Source organism: Salmo trutta, chromosome 32 (genome assembly GCF_901001165.1).
Source record: "Salmo trutta chromosome 32, fSalTru1.1, whole genome shotgun sequence".
Lineage (NCBI taxonomy): Eukaryota > Metazoa > Chordata > Actinopteri > Salmoniformes > Salmonidae > Salmo > Salmo trutta.
Window position 1 is genome coordinate 2,780,313 of NC_042988.1, and position 21,458 is coordinate 2,801,770.

Below are 21,458 nucleotides of genomic sequence, written 5' to 3' on the forward strand. Positions count from 1 at the left end.
GAGCTATATGCAACCCTTTCCTTATCAAGTGAAGATCAATAGAGAATGTATTCGTTATAGTTGAAGTTGTCATGATACACTACAACATACAAACTCAAATTTGAACATTAAATTAAAATAGCCAGGGAGTTACTCTAGAGTCCCGATACAATTGCCCGTTGATATAAAGTTTATCCATCACTATGGAGACTCGTTGATTCAGGCAACGTTTTTCCTTCATGATGGGATATAGTTTTTTTCTCCTTTCATTGATCTCGGTGGGGAAGTGATCATTCATTCCAAAATCAGTGTTTCTGAGTTCTCTGCCCATGTTCTTTGTCATTTCCTTTTGCTTGATTTTGTCAAAACATGCAATAATAGCCCGTGGCCTATTTCCAGAGGCCTTACCTATTCTATGGACTCTGGAGAAAGTGACATCACGCACAACATCAGTGGGCAGTTTTAGTTGAGTTGACATAAAATCTCGGACTGTGTCCTCACAGCCTCTGCTGTTGTCATTCTCCGGTATCCCTGAAAATATGAGATTGTCCCGCATTGATCGACACTGTACATCAAGCAAGGTTTCTTTAAGTTGTTTGTTCTCCCTTTGTACCACCTCCACCTTGCTATGAATAGAGTCTACAGTACCTTTCATCCCTTTGTACCACCTCCACCTTGCTATGAATAGAGTCTACAGTACCTTTCAGCTCCGTGTTCTCTTTCCTTAGATCATCAATCTGACGTTGGCTGAATTCTAGACTGGCACATAATGCATTGATGTCCTCTCGTAATATATCCAAGATATCAAGTTTGGCAAGCCTTTCATTGATGTATTTTAACAAGTCAACATCCATATCTGTAAACCTCTCCCCACTCGCCACACGCACCCTCTTACTAGGGGATGGTTTGGTTCCATCGTTGATACCAATTGTCCAACCTGATTTTGGTTTGTTTTGTTGATTGGGTTGGTTGTCCTTAACAATGCGAGTTCGTAAGTATCTCTCGTCAATGAATCGTTCAAGCTCTTCAATGGATTCTGAATCATCCAGCGTGTTTACAGACAGAGTTTAACAAACAAACAAATTGTTCAGCTGCGTGAGTTACTGGAGTAGATCGCTATTAAGTGTCTATAATCAGGACAAGTGCTTTCATTGCGTACTATTAATATTATTTAAACTATTTATGTTTACAGTAATATATTGGGGGGACAAATCATATTTTTCTCAGGATGGGGGGTCGTGTCCCCCCTGGGATTTCCGCCTATGGTCTACGCATGAACTCGGAACTGGGAAATCTCTGACTTCCATCTTCAGTGCATCCAAGACCACTGTGAACTCTGAAAAAAACAACCTCCGACTGAGAAAATTCGTTTTGAATGCTTATCCAACTCGGAACCTCAAATTGGGAACTCTGGCCTTTTTCTAGAGCTCTGACTTTCCGAGTTCACGGTTGTCTTGAAAGCACCATTAGCTAGCCAACTTCACAATGACGTCCTATAATGCCGCGTTCAATGCTAGTCGGAACTAGGAAGCTCATTTCCAACTTGCTGATTCATTGAACGAGGCACATGTATAACTACAACCAGTTTTATCAAAGATTTTTACAACTAAGATAGACCACAGCCTGTTGTTTCCAACGGGAACAAATTAGTCATAGTGGGCAGAACAAGCAAGGAGGTGGGCAGAGCCAAGCACGAGCTAGCGAGATCCTATTGGCGCGTTCTTGCAACATTTGCATATTTCCGTCAGGGAACGCCTCTTTGAAGTGAGAGTGTGCAAATAACACAATTCGCTTTGGCACTCCTTCTAAACAGCTGTAATTGTTTTGAGTAAAAGTTTGCAAAACGTTGTCCACTCTGTTCAGCACGGATTCTAGTTTTGGTGACAGAAAACTGTATTGAGATCAAATGTTTCATTGATGAGAAAATTTGCAGAACGTCGGCCAAAATCCATCTCGTTCTATTTTCTCCCACTGCCGGCCAATGGGCTTCTTATTACTACTATATTTGGTAGTGAGTGGAAACGCCATGCGGGTGCTTCATATTTATACGTCCAGTGAAATATCTGTCTCATTGTTCTATCTGTGGTTGTAGAATTTTTGACATTTACGAGTTTCCTAGTTTCGACTAGTAGTTGAACGCGGCTCAAGTGGGGATCGGGGATTTCTATTGGAGAAGCAATTTCTGCCTATCTTCATACAGTACTGTCTTTGACGTAATTTGTCTCACCTTGGATATGCGGAAAGCTGGAACTTCGAGTTTCATTTGGTCAAGAGCGGTTGACTTGAAATTGACCCACAAAAGTAGCTAGCAAGACTGGATAAGAAGTAGACAAATTTGAAGAGCGGTCTGTGAGGACTGACAATCGTGGAAGCGAATGAAAACATGTAACGTTAGCTAGCTATATATGTCTTAAAGTGTTCTATCGAATCAATACAACTTTACAGCGATAGCTAGCTAACGTTAGCCTGCTGTTGCTAGCTTGAAGTTGAAAAAGTGGAGAGGAGACGAACGCTTAGCATTTTTTAAAGTTATATTTTAGAAAAGTTAATATTACTCCACTGGGAAGTTTTGCTTATGAGGACTCTGATTCGGCGTGGCGTTGAGCAGTGAGACCGAACCACCACAGGTAACGTTAATATTTAAGTGGCCGCATATTTTGAGGGAAAGTCGACTTTCGGTCCGGTGTTCAGCCATTCAAACATCAGTGGGTTTTAGTGGTGTGCCGATGACCAATGTAGAGTTGCACATTTCCATAAGTAAGTCAAGTGTAACCTTGTGAACATTCATGCCAATTTGTAAGTCGCTCTGGATAAGAGCGTCTGCTAAATGACTTAAATGTAATGTAAATGTATGCCACAAATAGCACCTGAACTGATACTTGCATGCCATGACTAAAGAAAGGACAGGGCGTGGTGACAGTTTCGACAGTCTGATAAGATGCTGGCACGAAGTTCTTGGACTAAGTAATATTCTTATTTACTACAGCCGTTAGCAGGGGCGCAACTTTGGTTTTAGAAGTGGGGGGCATGGGGTCCTGGCATGGGGTCCTCCCTCAGAATTTGTTTGTGCATCTAAAGCTAATTTCCTGCGTTTCTACTAAGGCTGTCCCCGACAAAAAAAACGGTCCACCAAGAGTTGTCTCATTTTCAAACGTGTATTTTTCCATTTATAGACACACCCTGTGTGTTTTAACAAAATCAACTGTATGTACTGACTCGAGGGAGCCAGAGGGAGCCGAACCAGAAGGAAAAAAACCTATTCCCGACCGTCCTTCACCCGCTGCTGCTGGCCTTCGCTCCTGAAGTTGCAGGTAATAGGCTATATCAGTGGTCGGAAACCTTTTCCATTTGAAGTGCCAATTTATCTTGCGTTTATACCAATCTGCGTGCCAGTTATGATTTTCATATGCACATTTTTGTGGAACAGTTTCATTTAATTTATAGTAGTCTTTGTATCCCAAAATCATTGTCTGTGGTTAGTCTACATTGCCAAATATGTAATAATAACCAACATAAAGCCAACACACACAAACATTGCAGCCTGCAGGTTGAAAATATCCTGATAAAAATAAATATCCTATAAATCACATTGGCTACGCATGGCCTGTCTGCAATTGTCTTGAAACATTGTATCAACTGGGTCTCCCCAAAAGTGCTAGCAAACTTGGAACATTGTATAAAATATTCTGGGCCCTCAGTTTCCCATGCCAGTGAGCTCAGGACCTAGACTATTTGTGTAAAGGAAAATAAGTAATCAGGTATTTTATGACGTTTCCACTGGATCAGAGCATTACATTTTTCCCTTTCATGCCGAGTGGTTATCGAAAGGGAGAGCGCTGGAAATGTTGTTCAAATACTTTGAGGAACTATAGTCTTTCTAAGTTGATTCTAAAAACAGACTTTGTTTACTTGCTGTTTGAGGTGAAGAGACATTACTCTGGATAAGAGCGTCTGCTAAATGACTTAAATGTAAATGTAAATGTGAGAAGCTCCACAGCTCATTAGTGGTGGTGAGTTAAGACAATCAGAAATACTATCAGACATCCCCAAATGGGCACATGTATTGGTCTACATTTGCACGCAGGTCATGTAGCCATGTCCTACGTCTATATGCATAATCAGATGCGCGTCCTTACTCAACATTGACAGGAGGGTTTCAAACAAAAGACAATAAATAATTTGACAACTCGTAAATGTAATGAAATAAACAAAAACTTGTCCACTCCGACAATGAGAACAAACAGTAAATTACTAATATATTTAATGCATTAACAGAAATAACCATAACCAAACACACATTGCAGATTAGAAATAATGGGAATTAACGGTCAATGTAGGCTACTATTGGTGATGTACAGTATGTAATGGGTAATTGATAGCAAACAATGCACACAATTAAGTTATGTCTATGAAACAATGAATACCCACAAAATTGCATGAGAGAGCGCATTCTGGAGAGACGTGCCTCTGAGCAACAATCCCCATATTCTTGGACCGTGGCATCTCCGCAGCCTCCTCAATGGATTAATCCACTGAGACAGGCGCAAATAAAACAGGTGTCTCGTGTGCCATGAAAGTTGCACAGTATACCCTTAATCTTGTAATAAATCAAATCTAGTGATACATAACGTGACATGCATTTTTTTGCCGCTATAAATGCTAGCTTAAACAGTTTCTTCTGATAAGTCTCCAGTATCAACATTTCCAAGCAAACAAAAACAGAGAAAATAGAGAATCTTTAGACATGCTGAGCTAAAATAACATACTCTTTGCCAGAATTCAGCCAGCCTGCTCAAGATCATAACATATGCAAATACAGTGCATTCGGAAAGTATTCAGACCCCTTCCCTTTTTCTACATTTTGTTACGTTACAGCCGTATTCTAAAATTGATTAAATGAAACATTTCTCATCAATCTACACACAATACCCCAAAATGACAAAGCGATAACAGGCTTTTAGAATAAAAAACAGGAATACCTTATTTACATAAGTATTCAGATCCTTTTCTATGAGACTTGAAATTGAGCTCAGGTGCATCCTTTTTCCATTGTTTCTACAACTTGATTGGAGTCCACCTGTGGTAAATTCCATTGATTGGACATGATTTGGAAAGGCACACACCTGTCTATTTAAGGTCCCACAGTTGACAGTGCATGTCAGAGCAAAAACCAAGCCATGAGGTTGAAGGACTTGTCCGTAGCTTCGAGACAGGATTGTCAGATCACAGATCTGGGGAAGGGTACCAAAACATTTCTGCAGCATTGAAGGTCCCCAAGAACACAGTGGCCTCCATCATTCTTATATGGAAGAAGTTTGGAACCACCCAGACTATTCCTAGAGCTCGCCGCCCGGCCAAACTGAGGAATCGGGGGAGAAGGGCCTTAGTCAGGGAGGTGACCAAGAACCTGATGGTCACTCTGGCAGAGTTCCTCTGTGGAGATGGGAGAATCTTCCAGAAGAAGAACCATCTCAGCAGCACTCCATCATGCCTTTATGGTAGAGTGGCCACTCCTCAGTAAAAGGCACATGACAGCCTGCTTGGAGTTTGCCAAAAGGCACCTAAAGGACTCTCAGAACATGAGAAACAAGTTTCCCTTGTCTAATGAAACCAAGATTGAACTCTTTGGCCTGAATGCTAAGTGTCACATCTGGAGGAAACCTGGCACCATCCCTACAGTGAAGCATGGTGGTGGCAGCATCATGCTGTGGGGATGTTTTTCAGCGGCAGGGACTGGGAGACTAATCAGGATCGAGGGAAAGGTAAACGGAGCAAAGTACAGAGATCCTTGTTGAAAACCTACTCCAGAAGGCTTAGGACCTCAGAATGGGGCGAAGGTTACCCTTCCAACAGGACAATGACCCTAAGCACACAGCCCAGACAACGCAGGAGTGGCTTCGGGACAAGTCTCAATGTCCTTGAGTGGCCCAGCCAGAGCCCGGACTTGAACCCGATTTGAACATCTCTGAAGAGAACTGAAAATAGCTGTGCAGCAACACTCCCCATCCAACCTGACAGCTTGAGAGGATCTGCAGAGAAGAATCAGAGAAACTCCCCAAATACACGTGTGCCAAGTTTGTAGCGTCATACCCAAGAAGACTAAAAGCCTGTAATCGCTGCCCAATGTGCTTCAACAAAGTACTGAGTACATGGTCTGAATACTTATGTACATTTGACTCGTTTCAGGAAACTAGGCGTATGTCGCGGGTCACTACATCACAGGAGAGCCATTTGAACGTAAACTTAAATTTTTTTATATCTAAATGCATTTTTTGGCAGAAATGCCTTCTGGAACATGTGAACTTTCATGTGCCTTATTAACATACTTGTATGTCATCTGTAATACAAATAAAATTGTTAAATTACGAGCCTAGTTCTTTTAACCACAGAAAAATAACCTAATGAGTGGGCTTGACATGCCGCGAGATGAGTTTGGATTGGTCTGCCATATAGCACGCTTCTGTCAATTTGAGCTGGTTAGTATGTGTAGGTAATCCTGTCCTTAAAATAATATATTATGTGTATTAAAACTGCATACGTGTTGCTCTCCACTTTCTGGAGGACCGAGTTTTGAAATCAGTGGAATTAGAGTATGATAGCTGAGGAGATGGAGAAAACACCTGTCTCCGGATTACATCTTCAAAGTAAGGGCAACCGTGGCCTCCATGACAGGGAGAGGCGTCCATCCATGATTTATACGGATAAGATAGTCTAGCTAGCTACTTTTTCAGATATTACAAGTTTGTAATTGTTAGTCATTTTCATTTCTAGTTAAAGTGTACTGTTAGCTCGCTAGCTAGCATTAGCTGGCTGGCTCACTAGCTAATGTTGTGAATGATCTTATTATTCATATCTCAGAGTCATTTGCTTTGCTAGTTATAGCCTAATGTTAGCTAGCTAACATGAACCTGGTTGGTTAGCTACCTGCAGATTCATGCAGGTTAGTAACATGAGTTGGGATTATGGTTCATTATTCAGCTAGCTAGCTTCACGTCTTAACAAAAGACTCCACTGTTCAAGTAACCATTTCAATAAAATGCCACTGCGACTGTTGATGGACAGATGGTAAATTTATCTACTCCGATTTACAGAGCAGAGTAACTGACGGATTTACAAACGCTTAACAACCGTTGAATATGGCCGGTGTCAGTAAACGCTGGCAAGAGAACTTAATTAAATTGTTGCCAGCAGTAGAATTAGAGCTGTTTATACCGTGTCAGTGTGAAAAGTAGGGAATTAGCTAGGATAATTGACAGATCAATAATGTTACCATTGCTATACTGACTCAAATAAAATATTGCTCATATTGCGCTGTCAAATGTCAGTATATCGGTTTTCAATCATTTGCCCGCAGGTTTCATTGTCTGCTTTCAGGTCTAGTGTGATTCATTTAAGCCAACTTTTTGCTAGCTCTAATGGTACTTCAACTGGCAAAAACTATCCAAGTTAATTTACTTCTGTTGAAACGGGACAAAAAGCCATCAAAACATTTCCATACACACAACAGCTGTTAGCAGTATCTATCTGACAGATAGCTAGAGCTGAACTGGCTGTGGTAGCTACTAGCTAGTTCATTCTCTTCAGACAGACCTTCAGTCGAGAGGGTTGAAACATTAGCTAACATTACATGTCAGTTACACTTTTAGATCATCACTGGGAATAAATCCTTTTTTTTCTGTTAAGTCAAACAGCAGTTGCCTTGCCAGCTACATCAGTCAAATAAAGAGTAGCCTGTTTCTGCTCTGCTCTGCTTTTACAACTCTGAGAAAACGCGCAACACACAGAGACAGCAGCCGCAGACAGCAGCACCATGCTGGTCAGAAGCTTTGCCTTCACACAGCCTGTCCGCAAGCTCTGTGGTGTCTGCGTGGTCCTAAATCCAGCCAGCTGAAACCGCCTACCTGACCACTCTGAGGCGCCCAGATGTTTCTAAAGCTCACCGATGGCATTTTTTTGTATCACAGTGTAATGATAACACTGAGGGGGGCACATGCAATTTTAGAATGTGGGGTGAAATATGGGGTGACAGTTGCGCCCCTGGCCATTAGATTAATCAAACAACCACACATACACACCGATAGTGCTGAGCGATTAGTCGTTTCAGTTCGATTATTAAAATAACTGGTTTCGGTAATAAAAAACAACATTATATACAATATAATGGGTGGTGGCCAGTGCTCTTCTGGCTGTGCTGGGTGGAGATAGTACATGGCCATTAACTTCTTAAGGATCAAATCCCGTTAATGGGATCGATTTGACAACATCCGGTGAAATGACAGAGCGCCAAATTAAATTATTAGAAATATTTAACTTTCATACAATCACAAGTGCAATACACCAAATTAAAGCTTTACTTCTTGTTCATCCAGCCACCGTGTCAGATTTCAAAAAGGCTTTACGGCAAAAGTAAACCATGCTATTATCTGAGGACAGCACCCCATCAAACAAACAGACAATCATATTTCATCCCGCCAGGCGTGACACAAAACTCAGAAATAACGATATAATTCATGCCTTACCTTTGACGAGCTTCTTCTGTTGGCACTCCAATATGTCCCATAAACATCACAAATGGTCCTTTTGTTCGATTAATTCCGTCGTTATATATCCAAAATGTCCATTTATTTGGCGCATTTGATCCAGAAAAACACTGGTTCCAACTCGAGCAACATGACTACAGAATATCTAATAAATTACCGGTAATCTTTGTCTAAACATTTCAAACAACTTTCCTAATACAACTTTAGGTATTTGTTAATGTAAATAATCAATACTATTTAAGGCGGGATAAACTGCGTTCAATAGCGGATAAAAACAAAGTGGAGCGAGCTTTCAGGTCGCGCGCCCCTAACAAACAGTACACTTCACTCGACCCTCGTTCTGAACAGCAATACTTCTTCATTACTCAAAGGAAAAACATCAACCAATTTCTAAAGACTGTTGACATCCAGTGGAAGCGATAGAAACCGCAAGCAAGTGCCTTAAATCTAGATCCCCATAGAAAACCCATTGAAAAGAGAGTGACCTCAAAAAAACATTCCTGGATGGTTTGTCCTCGGGGTTTCGCCTGCCAAAAAAGTTATGTTATACTCACAGACATCATTCAAACAGTTTTAGAAACTTCAGTGTTTTCTATCCAAATCTTCTGGGCCTGAGTAGCAGGCAGTTTACTTTGAGCACGCTTTTCATCTGGACGTGAAAATACCGCCCCCTAGCCTAGAGAGGTTTTAAGGCCAGATTGTTCTTCAACATGTTCATAGATGACCAGCAGGGTCAATCAGAGGTTGAGACAGCAGGTGCGGTGTAGAGAGAGAGAATCAAAAACAACAGGTAGCACGTCCGGTGAACAGGTCAGGGTTCCATAGCCGCAGGCAGAATAGTTGAAACTGCAGAAGCAGAACGACGAGATGACTCCTTCCTGTCCGCAGTCCATCAGGACAGCTAGTCCTGAGGCATGGTCCTAGGGCTCAGATCCTCCGGGAGGGGAGGGAGGGAGAGAGAGAATTAGATGGAGCATACCATAAATTCACACAGGACAACAGGTAAGACAGGAGAATTACACCAGATATAACAGACTGACCCTTGCCCCCGGCACATAAACTATTGCAGCGTAGATAATGGAGGCTGAGTCGGGGGACACTGTGGCCCTGTCCGACGATACACCCGGACAGGGCCAAACAGGCAGGATATAACCCCACCCACTTTGCCAAAGCACAGCCCCCACACCAATAGAGGGATATCAACAGACCACCAACTTACTACCCTGAGACAAGGCTGAGTATAGCCCACAAAGATCTCCTCCACCGCATGAGCTTGACGGGACGCAAATCCGGACCTTGAAATCAGCCCTAGCCTTAACAGGAAGCCAATGTAGAGAGGCTAGCACTAGAGTAATATGATCAAATGTTTTGGTTCTAGTCAAGATTCTAGCAGCAGTGTTTAGCACTAACTGAAGTTTGTTTAGTGCCCTTATCCATGTAGCCAGAGATTAGAGCACTACAGTAGACTAATCTAGAAGTGACAAAATCATGGATGAGCTTTTCTGCGTAATTTTTTGACAGAAAGTTAGATTTTTCCAATGTTACCAGATGGAAAAAAGCTGTTCTTGAAATATTCTTTATATGTTCGTCAAAAGAGAACTCAGGGTCTAGAGTAACGCAGAGGTTTTATTTGAGATGACTGTACAACCATCAATATTAATTGTCAGATCCAACAGCAATTCACTTTATTTCTTGGGACCTAGAACTATCATCTCTGTTTTGTCCGAGTTTAAAAGTAAAACATGTGCTTCCATCCACTTCCTTATGTCTGAAACACAGGCTTCCAGGGAGGGCAATTTTGGGGCTTCACCATGTTTCATCGAAATGTACAACTGTGTGGCGTCCGCATAGCAGTGAAAGTTGACATTGTGTTTCTGAATGACATCACCAAGAAGTAGAATTTATAGTGTAAACAATAGTGGTCCTAAAATGGAACCTTGAGGAACACTGAAACTTTTATAATTGATTTGTCAGAGGATAAACCATACACAGAGACAAACAGATATCTTTCCGACAGATAAGGGTTTCCAATCTCTCCAAAAGAATGTGGTGATCGATGGTGTCAAAAGCAGCGCTAAGGTCTAGGAGCACGAGGACAGATGCAGAGCCTTGGTCTGGCGCCATTAAAAGTAATTTACCACCTTCACGAGTGCAGTCTCGGTGCTATGATGGGCTGTAAAACCAGACTGAAGCGTTTTCGTATACAGTGAGTTGCTGGGCAACAGCTTTTTTTTTAAATGTTGAGAGCAATTGGAGATTTGAGAGAGGCCTATAAAAAATAAAATAAATTTTTTCGGTCAAGGTTTGGCTTTTTCAAGACAGGCTTTATTACTAGCACTTTTAGTGATGTGGTACACATCCGGTGGGTAGGGAGCCATTTATTATGTTCAACATAGGAGGGCCAAGCACAGGAAGTAGCTCTTTCAGAAGTTTAGTTGGAATAGTGTCCAGTATGCAGCTGGAAGGTTTAGAGGCCATGACTGTTGCCATGAATGTGTCAAGACATACAGGATTAAATAACTTGTCTCCATTTATTCTAGGTCCTGGCAGTTCTGTGCAGACTCAGGACAACTGAGTTATGGAAAAATATAAATTCAAAGAGTAGTCCGTAATTTGCTTTCTAACGATCATGAACTTTTCATTGAAGTTCATGAATTCATCACTGCTGATGTGAAAGCCATCTTCTCTTGGGGAATGCTGCTCTTTAGTTAGCTTTGTGACCGTATCAAAAATACATTTTGCATTGTTCTTATTCTCCTCAATTAAGTTGAAAAAAATAGGATAATTGAGCAGCGGTGAGGGCTCTTCAATATTGCATGGTTCTGTCTTTCCAAGCTAGTTGGAAGACTTCCAGTTTGGCGGAGCGCTATTTCCGTTCCTATTTTCTGGAAGCTTGCTTCAGGGCTCGGGTATTAAAGGTTCAATTTAGATTCCCAGTTAGGTGGTTAACCAATTTAATAAAAAGTTTTTTTTAATTTTTTTTTTTTACTCTGACGTCCTTGGGTAGGTAGAGGGAGTCTGGAATGTCATCTAGCAATCTTTGGGTTGTCCGAGAATTTATAGCATGTCTTTTGATGATCCTTGGTTTGGGTCTGAGGAGTTTATTTGTTGCAAATGTAATAAAATGGTGGTCCGATTTAGTCCAGGATTTTGAGGAAAAACATTTTAAATCCACAATATTTATCCACGGGACAAAACTAGATCCAGGGTATGACTGTGGCAATGTGTAGGTCTGGAGACATGTTGGACAAAACCCACTGAGTCGATGGCTCCGAAAGCCTTTTGGAGTTGGTCTGTGGACTTTTCCATGTGAATATTAAAGTCACCAAAAATGTGAATATTATCTGCCACCACTACAAGGTCTGATTAGGAATTCAGGAACTCGGACTAATTCAGGAACTCGGACTTCCCTGATTTGAGTAGGTTGCATAGATTTAATGACTAAAACATGTATGTATGTGTAAATGTTAGCGACACTGGTGTTCGAGGCGGAAGTGTTCAAACTCTTGTGTGTAGAATGATTAAAATGTGGATAGACTGGATTCTCCAGCCGTGTGTTTGTGTACGGCATTGCTTTCACTTCCCTATGAGTGCCATGGCATCAGCCATGGTGTTTGTCACTGACGTATTCAGGTAGAAACAAAGACTGTTCCATTATTAACACAACCGACACTTGCGCAACTATGGGGAAAAACAGACTGTAAACTATATTTCTTCTCCAACGTTTATTGAAAACATAAATACATTTGCACTTGTTGTCTCAAATACATTGTTACAGTTGTTGGTTAGTTAGCTAGCAAATGTTTTGCCATATTAGCATTGTCATGAAATCATTCAAAACAAGACATGGTATCAAGAACAAGATGAAGCTAGCTGAAATTTGTCACTTACGATTCCCCACAAAGCAGTTTCTTGTAATTTTTGGTAACTATTTGGCCATCCAGAATCACAACTCACTGACTTCTGCCCCATTAAAGCATGCACATTGTTTTCGTGACATTGTCAGCTAACCCATCTGTGGAAGCATGACAGATCTAGGCTGCATACAGTCAGTCTGTCTGTCAGTCAATAAAAGCGATAGAAGTTCAAATCAAATCCCTTGACTAATGAAAGGGTTGGTGTCTTTAGGTTGGGGCTGCCTTTGGAGTTGACTTTAAACATGCACTTGTAGGAGTTGCTGTACTGCATACTAAGACACAAAAAATGTCAGGTATAGGCCAATAACATTTTTCTCTCTCTCTCTCAGTGATGTCAACTGATGCGCTCAACCCTTCCTCTCCCAACCCCTCTGTCTCGTCCATCTCTCTGGTTGAGATCAAGGCAGACACTCGTCTGGTGCTGAAAGCTTTCCTCCGCAGCGCACTCTCTAATCCTTCGGCCGAGCGGCTTGGGACGGTGGGTGGAAGCTACAAAGACCACAACAAGTACAGGTAACAACTCTCTCATGTAGCCCCCCCCCAGGCTATTACCTGTCATCCCGTCACCTCACATCCCTGCCATTTACCCTCACCCCAGTTGTATGTTTTAAAAATGCCACCCAATATCCTTTAACCTTTTATTTTTAATTGTATCTTTTTTTTTTGCAATCAATCCAACCATCCTACCTCTTTATCCATCTCCCCTGTCTCTTCCTTCCAGTGCAAAGGAGTCTAGGAAGCGGCCGGACAATGGCTGGGACTCTCTGGATGAAGCAATCAGCTCAGTGGAGGAGAAGAAACACGGCTTGAAGGACCTCATTAAGAGACGACTGCAGCCACGGCCCTCCACCCTGCCTCTCCGTCGCTCAGCTAAAGACAGAGGTGCAGACCAGACACATAATGGTGGCTCCTTGGAGAAGGACAGAAGACCAAACCGAACCAACCCAGGCCTGCCAGGCTTCTTCAGAGACCAACTCGAGGTGAGATGGATTCACGTTGTTAATCACAATGCATTATTCAAAATGTACTAAGAAATTACATGTCACATACAGTACCAGTCAAAGGTTTAGACACACCTACTCATTCAAGGGTTTTTCATTATTTTGACTATTTTCTACATTGTAGAATACTAGTGAAAACATCAAAACTGGGAAATAACACATATGGAATCATGCAGTAACCAAAAAAGTGTTAGACAAATCAAAAGATATTTTATATTTGAGATTCTTCAAAGTAGCCACCCTTTGCCTTGATGACAGTTTTGCACACTCTTGGCATTCTCTCAACCAGCTTCATGAGGTAGTCACCTGGAATGCATTTCAATTAACAGGTGTGCCTTGTTAAAAGTTCATTTGTTTAATTTCTTTCCTTAATACGTTTGAGCCAATCAGTTGTGTTGTGACAAGGTAGGGGTGGTATACAGAAGATAGCCCTATTTGGTAAAAGACCAAATCCATATTATGGCAAGACCAGCTCAAATAAGCAAAGAGAAACGACAGTCCATCATTACTTTAAGACATGAAGGTCAGTCAATACGGAAAATTTCAAGAACTTTACTCTTTCTTCAAGTGCAGTCGCAAAAACCATAAAGCGCTATGTGAAACTGGCTCTCATGAGGACCGCCACAGGAAAGGAAGACCCAGAGTTACCTCTGCTGCTGAGGATAAGTTCATTAGAGTTACCAGCCTCAGAAATTGCATCGAAAATAAATGCTTCACAGAGTTCAAGTAAAAGACACATCTCAACATCAACTGTTCAGAGGAGACTGCGTGAATCAGGCATTCATGGTCGAATTGCTGTGAAGAAACCACTACACCAATAAAAAGAAGAGAAATGATTGGGCCAATTTTGGTTCCAACCTCTGTGTCTTTGTGAGACGCAAAGTAGGCGAACAGATGATCTCTGCATGTGTGGATCCCACCGTGAAGCATGGAGAAGGAGGTATGATGGGGTGCTTTGCTGATGACACTGTCAGTGATTTAACCAGCATTGCTACCACAGCATTCTTCAGCGAAACGCCATCCATGATGGAGTGCTGCATCAGATGACCTGGCCTCCACAATTACCTGACCTCAACCCAATTGAGATGGTTTGGGATGAGTTGGACCGCAGAGTGAAGGAAAAGCAGCCAACAAGTGTTCAGCGTATGTGGGAACTCCTTCAAGACGGTTGGAAAAGCATTCCAGGTGAAGCTGGTTGAGAGAATGCCAAGAGTGTGCAGAGCTGTCATTGAGGCAAAGGGTGGCTCCTTTGAAGAGTCTAAATATATATTTTGATTTAACACTTTTTTTGGTTACTACATGATTCCATGTGTGTTATTTCATAGTTTTGATGTCTTCACTATTATTCTACAATGTAGAAAATACTACAAATAAAGAAAAACCCTTGAATGAGTAGATGTCCAAACTTTTGACTGGTACTGTAATTGGCTGGTATCCCAATCCCACATTTTAAGAGTTTTGTTGGGTTTTAGGTCAGACAGAAGACCTGTGACCGATTTTTAGCTGCTATTTTAAATTCTAGACAAGACCACATCGGTCCTAGAGCAAAAGTGCTGCTCTGAAATATAGCAGAAAACTATGGAATGTAATAAGTTGTGGAATGTGGTTATGATATGTACAAGTGTGTGTGTGTGTGTGTGTGTGTGTGTATATACACATACATACATTATCCATCATTGTTACTATTACCTCAGGAAGACGTTAGGTTCCCCTCCACGTCAGATGAAGAAGGGAACGATCCGAAACAGCAGAAAAAGTCAAAGAAGTTGAAGAGCCAGATCTCCTCTTTCTTCAGCATAAAAAAGAAGCCAGAAAAGGATAAAGACAAGGATGAGACGCGTCTTCAGAGGCCATCCACACTGACCATCGACGTAGGGCCAGTACCCAGGGCGCCAGTCATCTCTCCCAGTAAGTATTTTGGAACCGAACAGTCGGCAGCAATCAATGTTTGCCTCAAAGTATGATATTTATTAGGGGTTCAGCAGCGAACACCATTGGCTCATAGTGGCCATATTGTTTGAGCTGGAGTCCTGGTTGAAGAAATGAGTACATTTACATTACATTTTAGTCATTTAGCAGACGCTCTTATCCAGAGCGACTTACAGTAGTGAATGCATACATTTCATACATTTCTTTCTCCGTACTGGTCCCCCAGTGGGAAACGAACCCACAACCCTGGCGTTGCAAACACCATGCTCTACCAACTGAGCCACAAGGGACCACATAGATGCTATATACCAAATTTAGTACCAATCGGTCTAGCGGTTCTGGTGAAGTAGACGTTTTAAAGTACATCATTAAAAATAGTCCAAAATACATCAAAGCACATTGCATGATCTGTTCGATGTTGAGTTTTGATATTGGACAAGCCTGAAAATTAGTACAGTGGTAGCTCATCCAAGGGGCACAGTGGGCCCGCAACTTGAGCCACGGCATTGCTATTTGCAGCTATACTTATTATTATTCATTTTAGGGGTTCAAGCAGCGAAGCTGGGTGAAACCCTGTTGTTTTTGCTGGCGTTCATTATTGTTATTATTATTATTATACATCTTCTGTCAAGGAAAATTTAACATGTACATTCCTGTATGATAATAAGGCCTAGGAGGATGAAAAATTGCATGATGGTAAAGGCCATTGGCCACACCCTCTTATGCAATGCCAATTGGCCGAATGGTGGCACTATAACAAACAATTGAAAATTCTACATTTGAAAGCTCATGCCCCTCACCCCGTTTGAGCTAGAGTCCTGAAATTCGGTACCCATGAGGTTCGCCATGATCAATTTTTTTTGCCATTTTGAATTTTGTTAACAATTAAAACGCTACTTCTCTGGCACCGAATGACCGATCTGCATGAAACTTGACATGTGGCATCTATTTACGTCTCTCAACGTAAAAATAGTTCAGACTACAACCTAAAACAACTAGTACCTATTGACCAATAAACATGTGTGCATGGTCTCACACATAAAGGTCTATAAATCGGTCACGGATATTCATATTGTAACAACTTGGTACATATTTTGCAAACTCTGTCAAGGCTCAACATATCCAAGCACCTTCATAGCAACCACACGGTGGCACTATAACAGGCACATTTCTATATCTCTTGATCTGTTTGACTCAGAGTGATGAAATTAGCATACATTCAAAAGGATATGAGACTAGCTAACCTTTTTTTAAAGTATGGTTGAGTTTGGTCACATTATTGCACTGTTGGATGGGAAGAAAACATTAATGCAAGCTCATTGGCTCATAGAGCCCATGTTGTTTGAGCTAGAGTCTTGGAAAATATGAGTTTGAAGATATGTATCCATACAGTGCATTTGGAAAGTATTCAGACCGCTTCCACATTTTCTTACGTTACAGCCTTATTCTAAAATGAATTAAATATTTTTTTCCCTCATCAATCTACACACCATAATAACAAAGCAAAAACAGGTTTTGAATTTTTTTCTAACGTATTAAAAATAAAAATAACATTACATGTACATAAGTATGAAGACCCTTTACTCAGTACTTTGTTGAAGCACCTTTTGGCAGAGATTACAACCTCGAGTCTTCTTGGGTATGACGCTACAAGCTTGGCACACCTGTATTTGGGGAGTTTCTCCAATTCCTCTGCAGATCCTCTCAAGCTCTGTCAGGTTGGATGGTGAGCATCACTACACAGCTACTTTCAGGTCTCTCCAGAGATGTTTGATCGGGTTCGGGCTCTGGCTGGGCCACTCAAGGACATTCAGAATCTTGTCCTGAAGCCACTCCTGTGTTGTCTTGGCTGTGTGCTTAGTTTCGTTGTCTTGTTGGAAGGTGAACCTTCGCCCTAGTCTGAGGTCCTAAGCAAGTTTTCATCAAGGATCTCTTTGTACTTTACTCCATTCATCTTTCCCTCGGTCCTGACTGGTCTCCCAGTCCCTGCCGCTGAAAAACATCCCCATAGCATGATGCTGCCACCACCATGTTTCACCGTAGGGATGGTTCCAGGTTTCCTCCAGATGTGATTCTTGGCATTCAGGCCAAAGAGTTCAATCTTGGTTTCATCAGACCAGGGAAACTTGTTTCTCATGTTCTGAGAGTCCTTTAGGTGTCTTTTGGCAAACTCAAAGCAGGCTGTCATGTGCCTTAAACTGAGGAGTAGCTTCTGTCTGGCTACTCTACCATAAAGGCCTGATAGGTGGAGTGCTGCAGAGATGGTTCTCCCATCTCCACAGAGGAACTCTGGAGCTCTCTGTGACCATCGTGTTCTTGGTCACCTCCCCGACTAAGGCTCTTGGACGGGCGGGCGGCCAGCTCTAGGAAGAGTCTTGGTGGTTCCAAACTTCTTCCATTTAAGAATGAAGGCCACTGTGTTCTTGGGGACCTTCAATGCTGCAGAAATGTTTTGGTACCCTTCCCCAGAACTATGCCTCCACACAATCATGTCTCGGAGCTCTACGGACAATTCCTTCAACCTAATCGATTGGTTTTTGCTCTCACATGCACTGTCAACTGTGGGACCTTAAATCATATTTACCTCTTATGTGCATCATGTGCACATTCAGATAGCCTTGTCCAACTAGGTCTATCAATCACCTCGTATACCTTAGCTGGCAACATTGTAACCAATGCCAGCCTTACATGTAATTAACCATAGGCAGCTATAGGATATAAAGCCCACAGGTTAAACAATTTAGCTCTGATTTTCTCCCCATCATAATTGTCGGAGGGGGGTAAATAAGTGACTTCCTTGAAAAGGGGAGAATATGAGCTTTACAACAATGCCAGAATTATTACTGTACTCATAATATTCAGCAGAAATCATGTGTTTTTCCAATCTGAAAAAGCAACCGCAACTCGCTATTGCCATAGATGAAAATAACGCTTATGGCAAAATAGAACTGGATGTGATCTGAGCAAAATGGTTAGTTTGTTACAATTGAAGTGTCCTGGCTGTGCATCAGTTCAAAAGAAAGGCAGAAGAGTGATTGAAGTGACCGGGAACCAGTGGTGTAAAATACTTTAAAGTACTACTTAAGTGGCTTTTGGGGGTATCTGTACTTTACTTTACTATTGATATGTTGGGCCACTTTTACTTCACTACATTCCTAAAGAAAATAACGTACTTTTTACACCCTATATTTTCCATGACACCCGAAAGTTACATTTTGAATGCTTAACAGGACAGGAAAATTGTCCAATTCAAGAACATCCCTGTCCATCCCTACTACCACTCATCTGGTGAACTTAATAAACACAAATGCATCTTTTGTAAATTATGTCTGAGTGTTGGAGTATGCCCCTGGCTATCCGTACATTTTAAAAACAAGAAAATGGTGCCGTCTGCTTTGCTTAATAAAGTAATTTGAAATTATTTTTTACTTTTGATACTTAAGTATATTTAGAACCAAATACTTTTAGACTTTTACTCAAGTAGTATTTTACTGGGCGACTTCCACTTTTACTTGAGTAACTTTCTATTAAGGTATCTATACTTTTACTCCAGTATGACAATTGGGTACTTTTTCCACCACTGCTGGGAGCTGTGTGTGGGAGAGCCAGATCAACTCAATCAGCTCGCGCAACAGAAACATGTTATCGATCAATGAGAGGATTGCATTATGTATTCTACACAGCTATGCATGCTTATGATTGGACAAAACGGATGAAAATGAGCTTCATGTCAAAGTGAATGTCTATTAGTCTCACGTGGACTTCTCGTCTTGTTACAAATTTTGTCAACTAAAATGAAAAGCAATTGGTAATAGTTTTTTTTTTCAGAGCGTCTCGTTATCGTAATTTAGTTTGTCAGGAGCAATAGGTTGTTGATGACTATTTTTCGTCATAGTTATTGTTGACGAAATTAACACTGCAACACACCTGATTCAAAGTTGAATATCCAGACTGAAGACAATGCATGTTTTTAGTTGATTATTTCAAACATGAGTGTTGGATCAAAAGCTGGAATTAAAGCCTGCAACATCCAGTAGCTCTCCAGGACCAGAGTTGGAGGCCCATTCTATTACATTCCTACTGTTCTCTCCTCCCATCCCTCTCTGTAGCTCACCCTCCTGAGTTCTATGAGGAGGTGGCTGAGACTCTGGACAGGATTGCTCAGCGGTCCCACAGTATGAAGAGACCCCAAAGGTCCAGCCCACGACCCAGCCCTGCTACCACCCCGGTCAAACCTCCCCCTGGTGAGTGGAAACACACATGCTATGCTGCTGTATGGCTATTCTTTATTTTTATCCATCTCTCCTGTCCTCAGAACCTGACAAAGAAGGAATGGTGCGCCAGCTGGTCCAGGTACTGTCTATGGAAGGGGACGCCATCAACTACAAGGTAAGGCTTCTGGTGTAGGACTAGATCTAGATCACCTGACACTGCAGTTTCTAACTACCTACACAGTTTAACTACCTATGTACACCTTTACTACCTGCCTACACCTTTACGAACTACCTACACCATTACAAACTAACTACACCTCTACTAAGTAAACGTGTACGTAGTAAAGGTGTACTAACTACCTACACCGTTACAAACAACCTACACCTCTACTACCTGCACCTCTACTACGTACACCTTTACTAACTACATACCCTTGTATTGTGTGTGCCCCCTCAGATCCAGTCGGACCCCTTCCTGCGCTCTACACTGAACCGTCTCTCATACCCGTCCTTCGCCAAGCTCCTGGACACCTTCGCCAGCCAGGAACAGGCCACGCCCTCACCTCTGCCGTCTCCTGCCAGCAGCCCCACGCTGAGACGAGTGGCCGTCACCATGGAGGTGTCGCGGCGTGTCGTCACGGCGACAGGGATGCAGCGCATGCAGGGCTACGCAGAGCGCTATATGGAGAACTTTGCCCCCTGGGTGAAGAGCCAAGGAGGATGGGTGAGTGTTTGCTCCAATTGCCCTGTCCCTATCAGAACTCTCTCTCTAAACTATTTTTGCAAAATGCAAGTTGGCCCTAACTTTTAATGCAGATTTAGCTTAGTGTTTGTTTTTCATTTCTCCTAAACAGCTAAATATATGAAGAATATATACATGTATTTGATAAGAGTAACTTGTTTGGTTGTGTAGACTGGTTGGTTGTTGAGCAACAAAACCGACATGTGCGCAACTATGGGAAATCAGACGGGGTTCACTTAGTTTGTTGACAACATATAAACTATATTTCATCTCCAATGTTTATTGAAAACATAAAGTTGCACAATGAGCACTATTTTTGTGTTGTTGGTTAGCTAGCTAGTGAATTCTGGACATATTAGCATTGAAGTGACATCAGTCAAAACACCTCAAAGCAAGACATGGTATCAAGAACAAGATAAAACTAGCTGAAACGAGCCACGTACGATTCCCACCTGGCGGCATCTTGTCATTGTTGCTAGCCTTTGGCCATCCAGAATCGCAACAACACATGGGCTTCTGCCCCATTGAAGCGTGTGAAACGTTTTCGTGACATTGTAAGCTAACCCATCTTTTAAAAAATGTAAAAATGTTCTAAAGATTAAAGGTTGTTTCCAAACACAACCACCAGGAGGCAGACAAAGTCACTGACCACAGCAGGCATCTGGTGCTGATTTTCCCTCAATTTCTAAATCCCACATCTCCCATTTTCCTTCTGCAGGAAAGTATTGTCCAGTTGGAAGAGATTTTGGAGTGCGACTGACAACCCTACACCATCAAGGCACCTCGGAAATCCTCACTACTTCCTTTTAACGGTGAACTCTAATCTCTGACTAAGGCCTGGAGTTGTTTCCTCTCAGGTCAGGTACAACTCAAGGGCCTTCCTGACATCAGTCTCTCATTTGGTGAGAGACTGAGAAGCCATTAGCTTTTTAGAACTCTACCACACGTGAATTATGTCACTTGTATTTATGTCTGAGAATCATGTGTACTTGTACAATTGTTTTTTTTATCAATGTTTTTCTATAAACATGTTTTACAAAAACTGATGTTTACAGTGTGGTCTTTGGTTTGGGTTTCATTACTTGGTGTTATCACTCGAGATCATAATTAAATGGTGTACTCTGATAGTCAATTTA

General features: G+C 41.8%; 1 protein-coding gene across 2 annotated transcripts; it reads left to right on the forward strand.

Moving 5' to 3' along the window:
* The first annotated feature begins 2,072 nt into the window (after positions 1-2,072).
* Positions 2,073-21,364, forward strand: bcl2l12 (BCL2 like 12). 2 transcript variants are annotated; one of them, XM_029727061.1, is made up of 9 exons: positions 2,073-2,606; positions 3,153-3,290; positions 12,766-12,949; positions 13,158-13,416; positions 15,132-15,345; positions 19,476-19,610; positions 19,682-19,755; positions 20,038-20,304; positions 21,041-21,364. In XM_029727061.1, the coding sequence occupies exons 3-9, from the start codon at positions 12,768-12,770 to the stop codon at positions 21,080-21,082; spliced, it is 1,173 nt and encodes a 390-aa protein (XP_029582921.1). In that variant the 5' UTR covers positions 2,073-2,606; positions 3,153-3,290; positions 12,766-12,767; the 3' UTR covers positions 21,083-21,364. The 2 variants fall into 2 exon arrangements, with proteins under 2 accessions (XP_029582921.1, XP_029582920.1); XM_029727060.1 differs by lacking the exon at positions 3,153-3,290.
* The last annotated feature ends 94 nt before the right edge of the window (positions 21,365-21,458 follow it).

What these genes read in the sequence shown, in the direction of transcription:
- bcl2l12 (XM_029727061.1), top strand. Translation starts at nt 12,768, where the DNA reads ATGTCAACTGATGCGCTCAACCCTTCCTCTCCCAACCCCTCTGTCTCG. An exon ending in AAAGACCACAACAAGTACAG is followed by an intron (nt 12,950 to 13,157) that starts GTAACAACTCTC and finishes TCTTCCTTCCAG; the next exon opens with TGCAAAGGAGTCTAGGAAGC. An exon ending in GGGACGCCATCAACTACAAG is followed by an intron (nt 19,756 to 20,037) that starts GTAAGGCTTCTG and finishes GTGCCCCCTCAG; the next exon opens with ATCCAGTCGGACCCCTTCCT.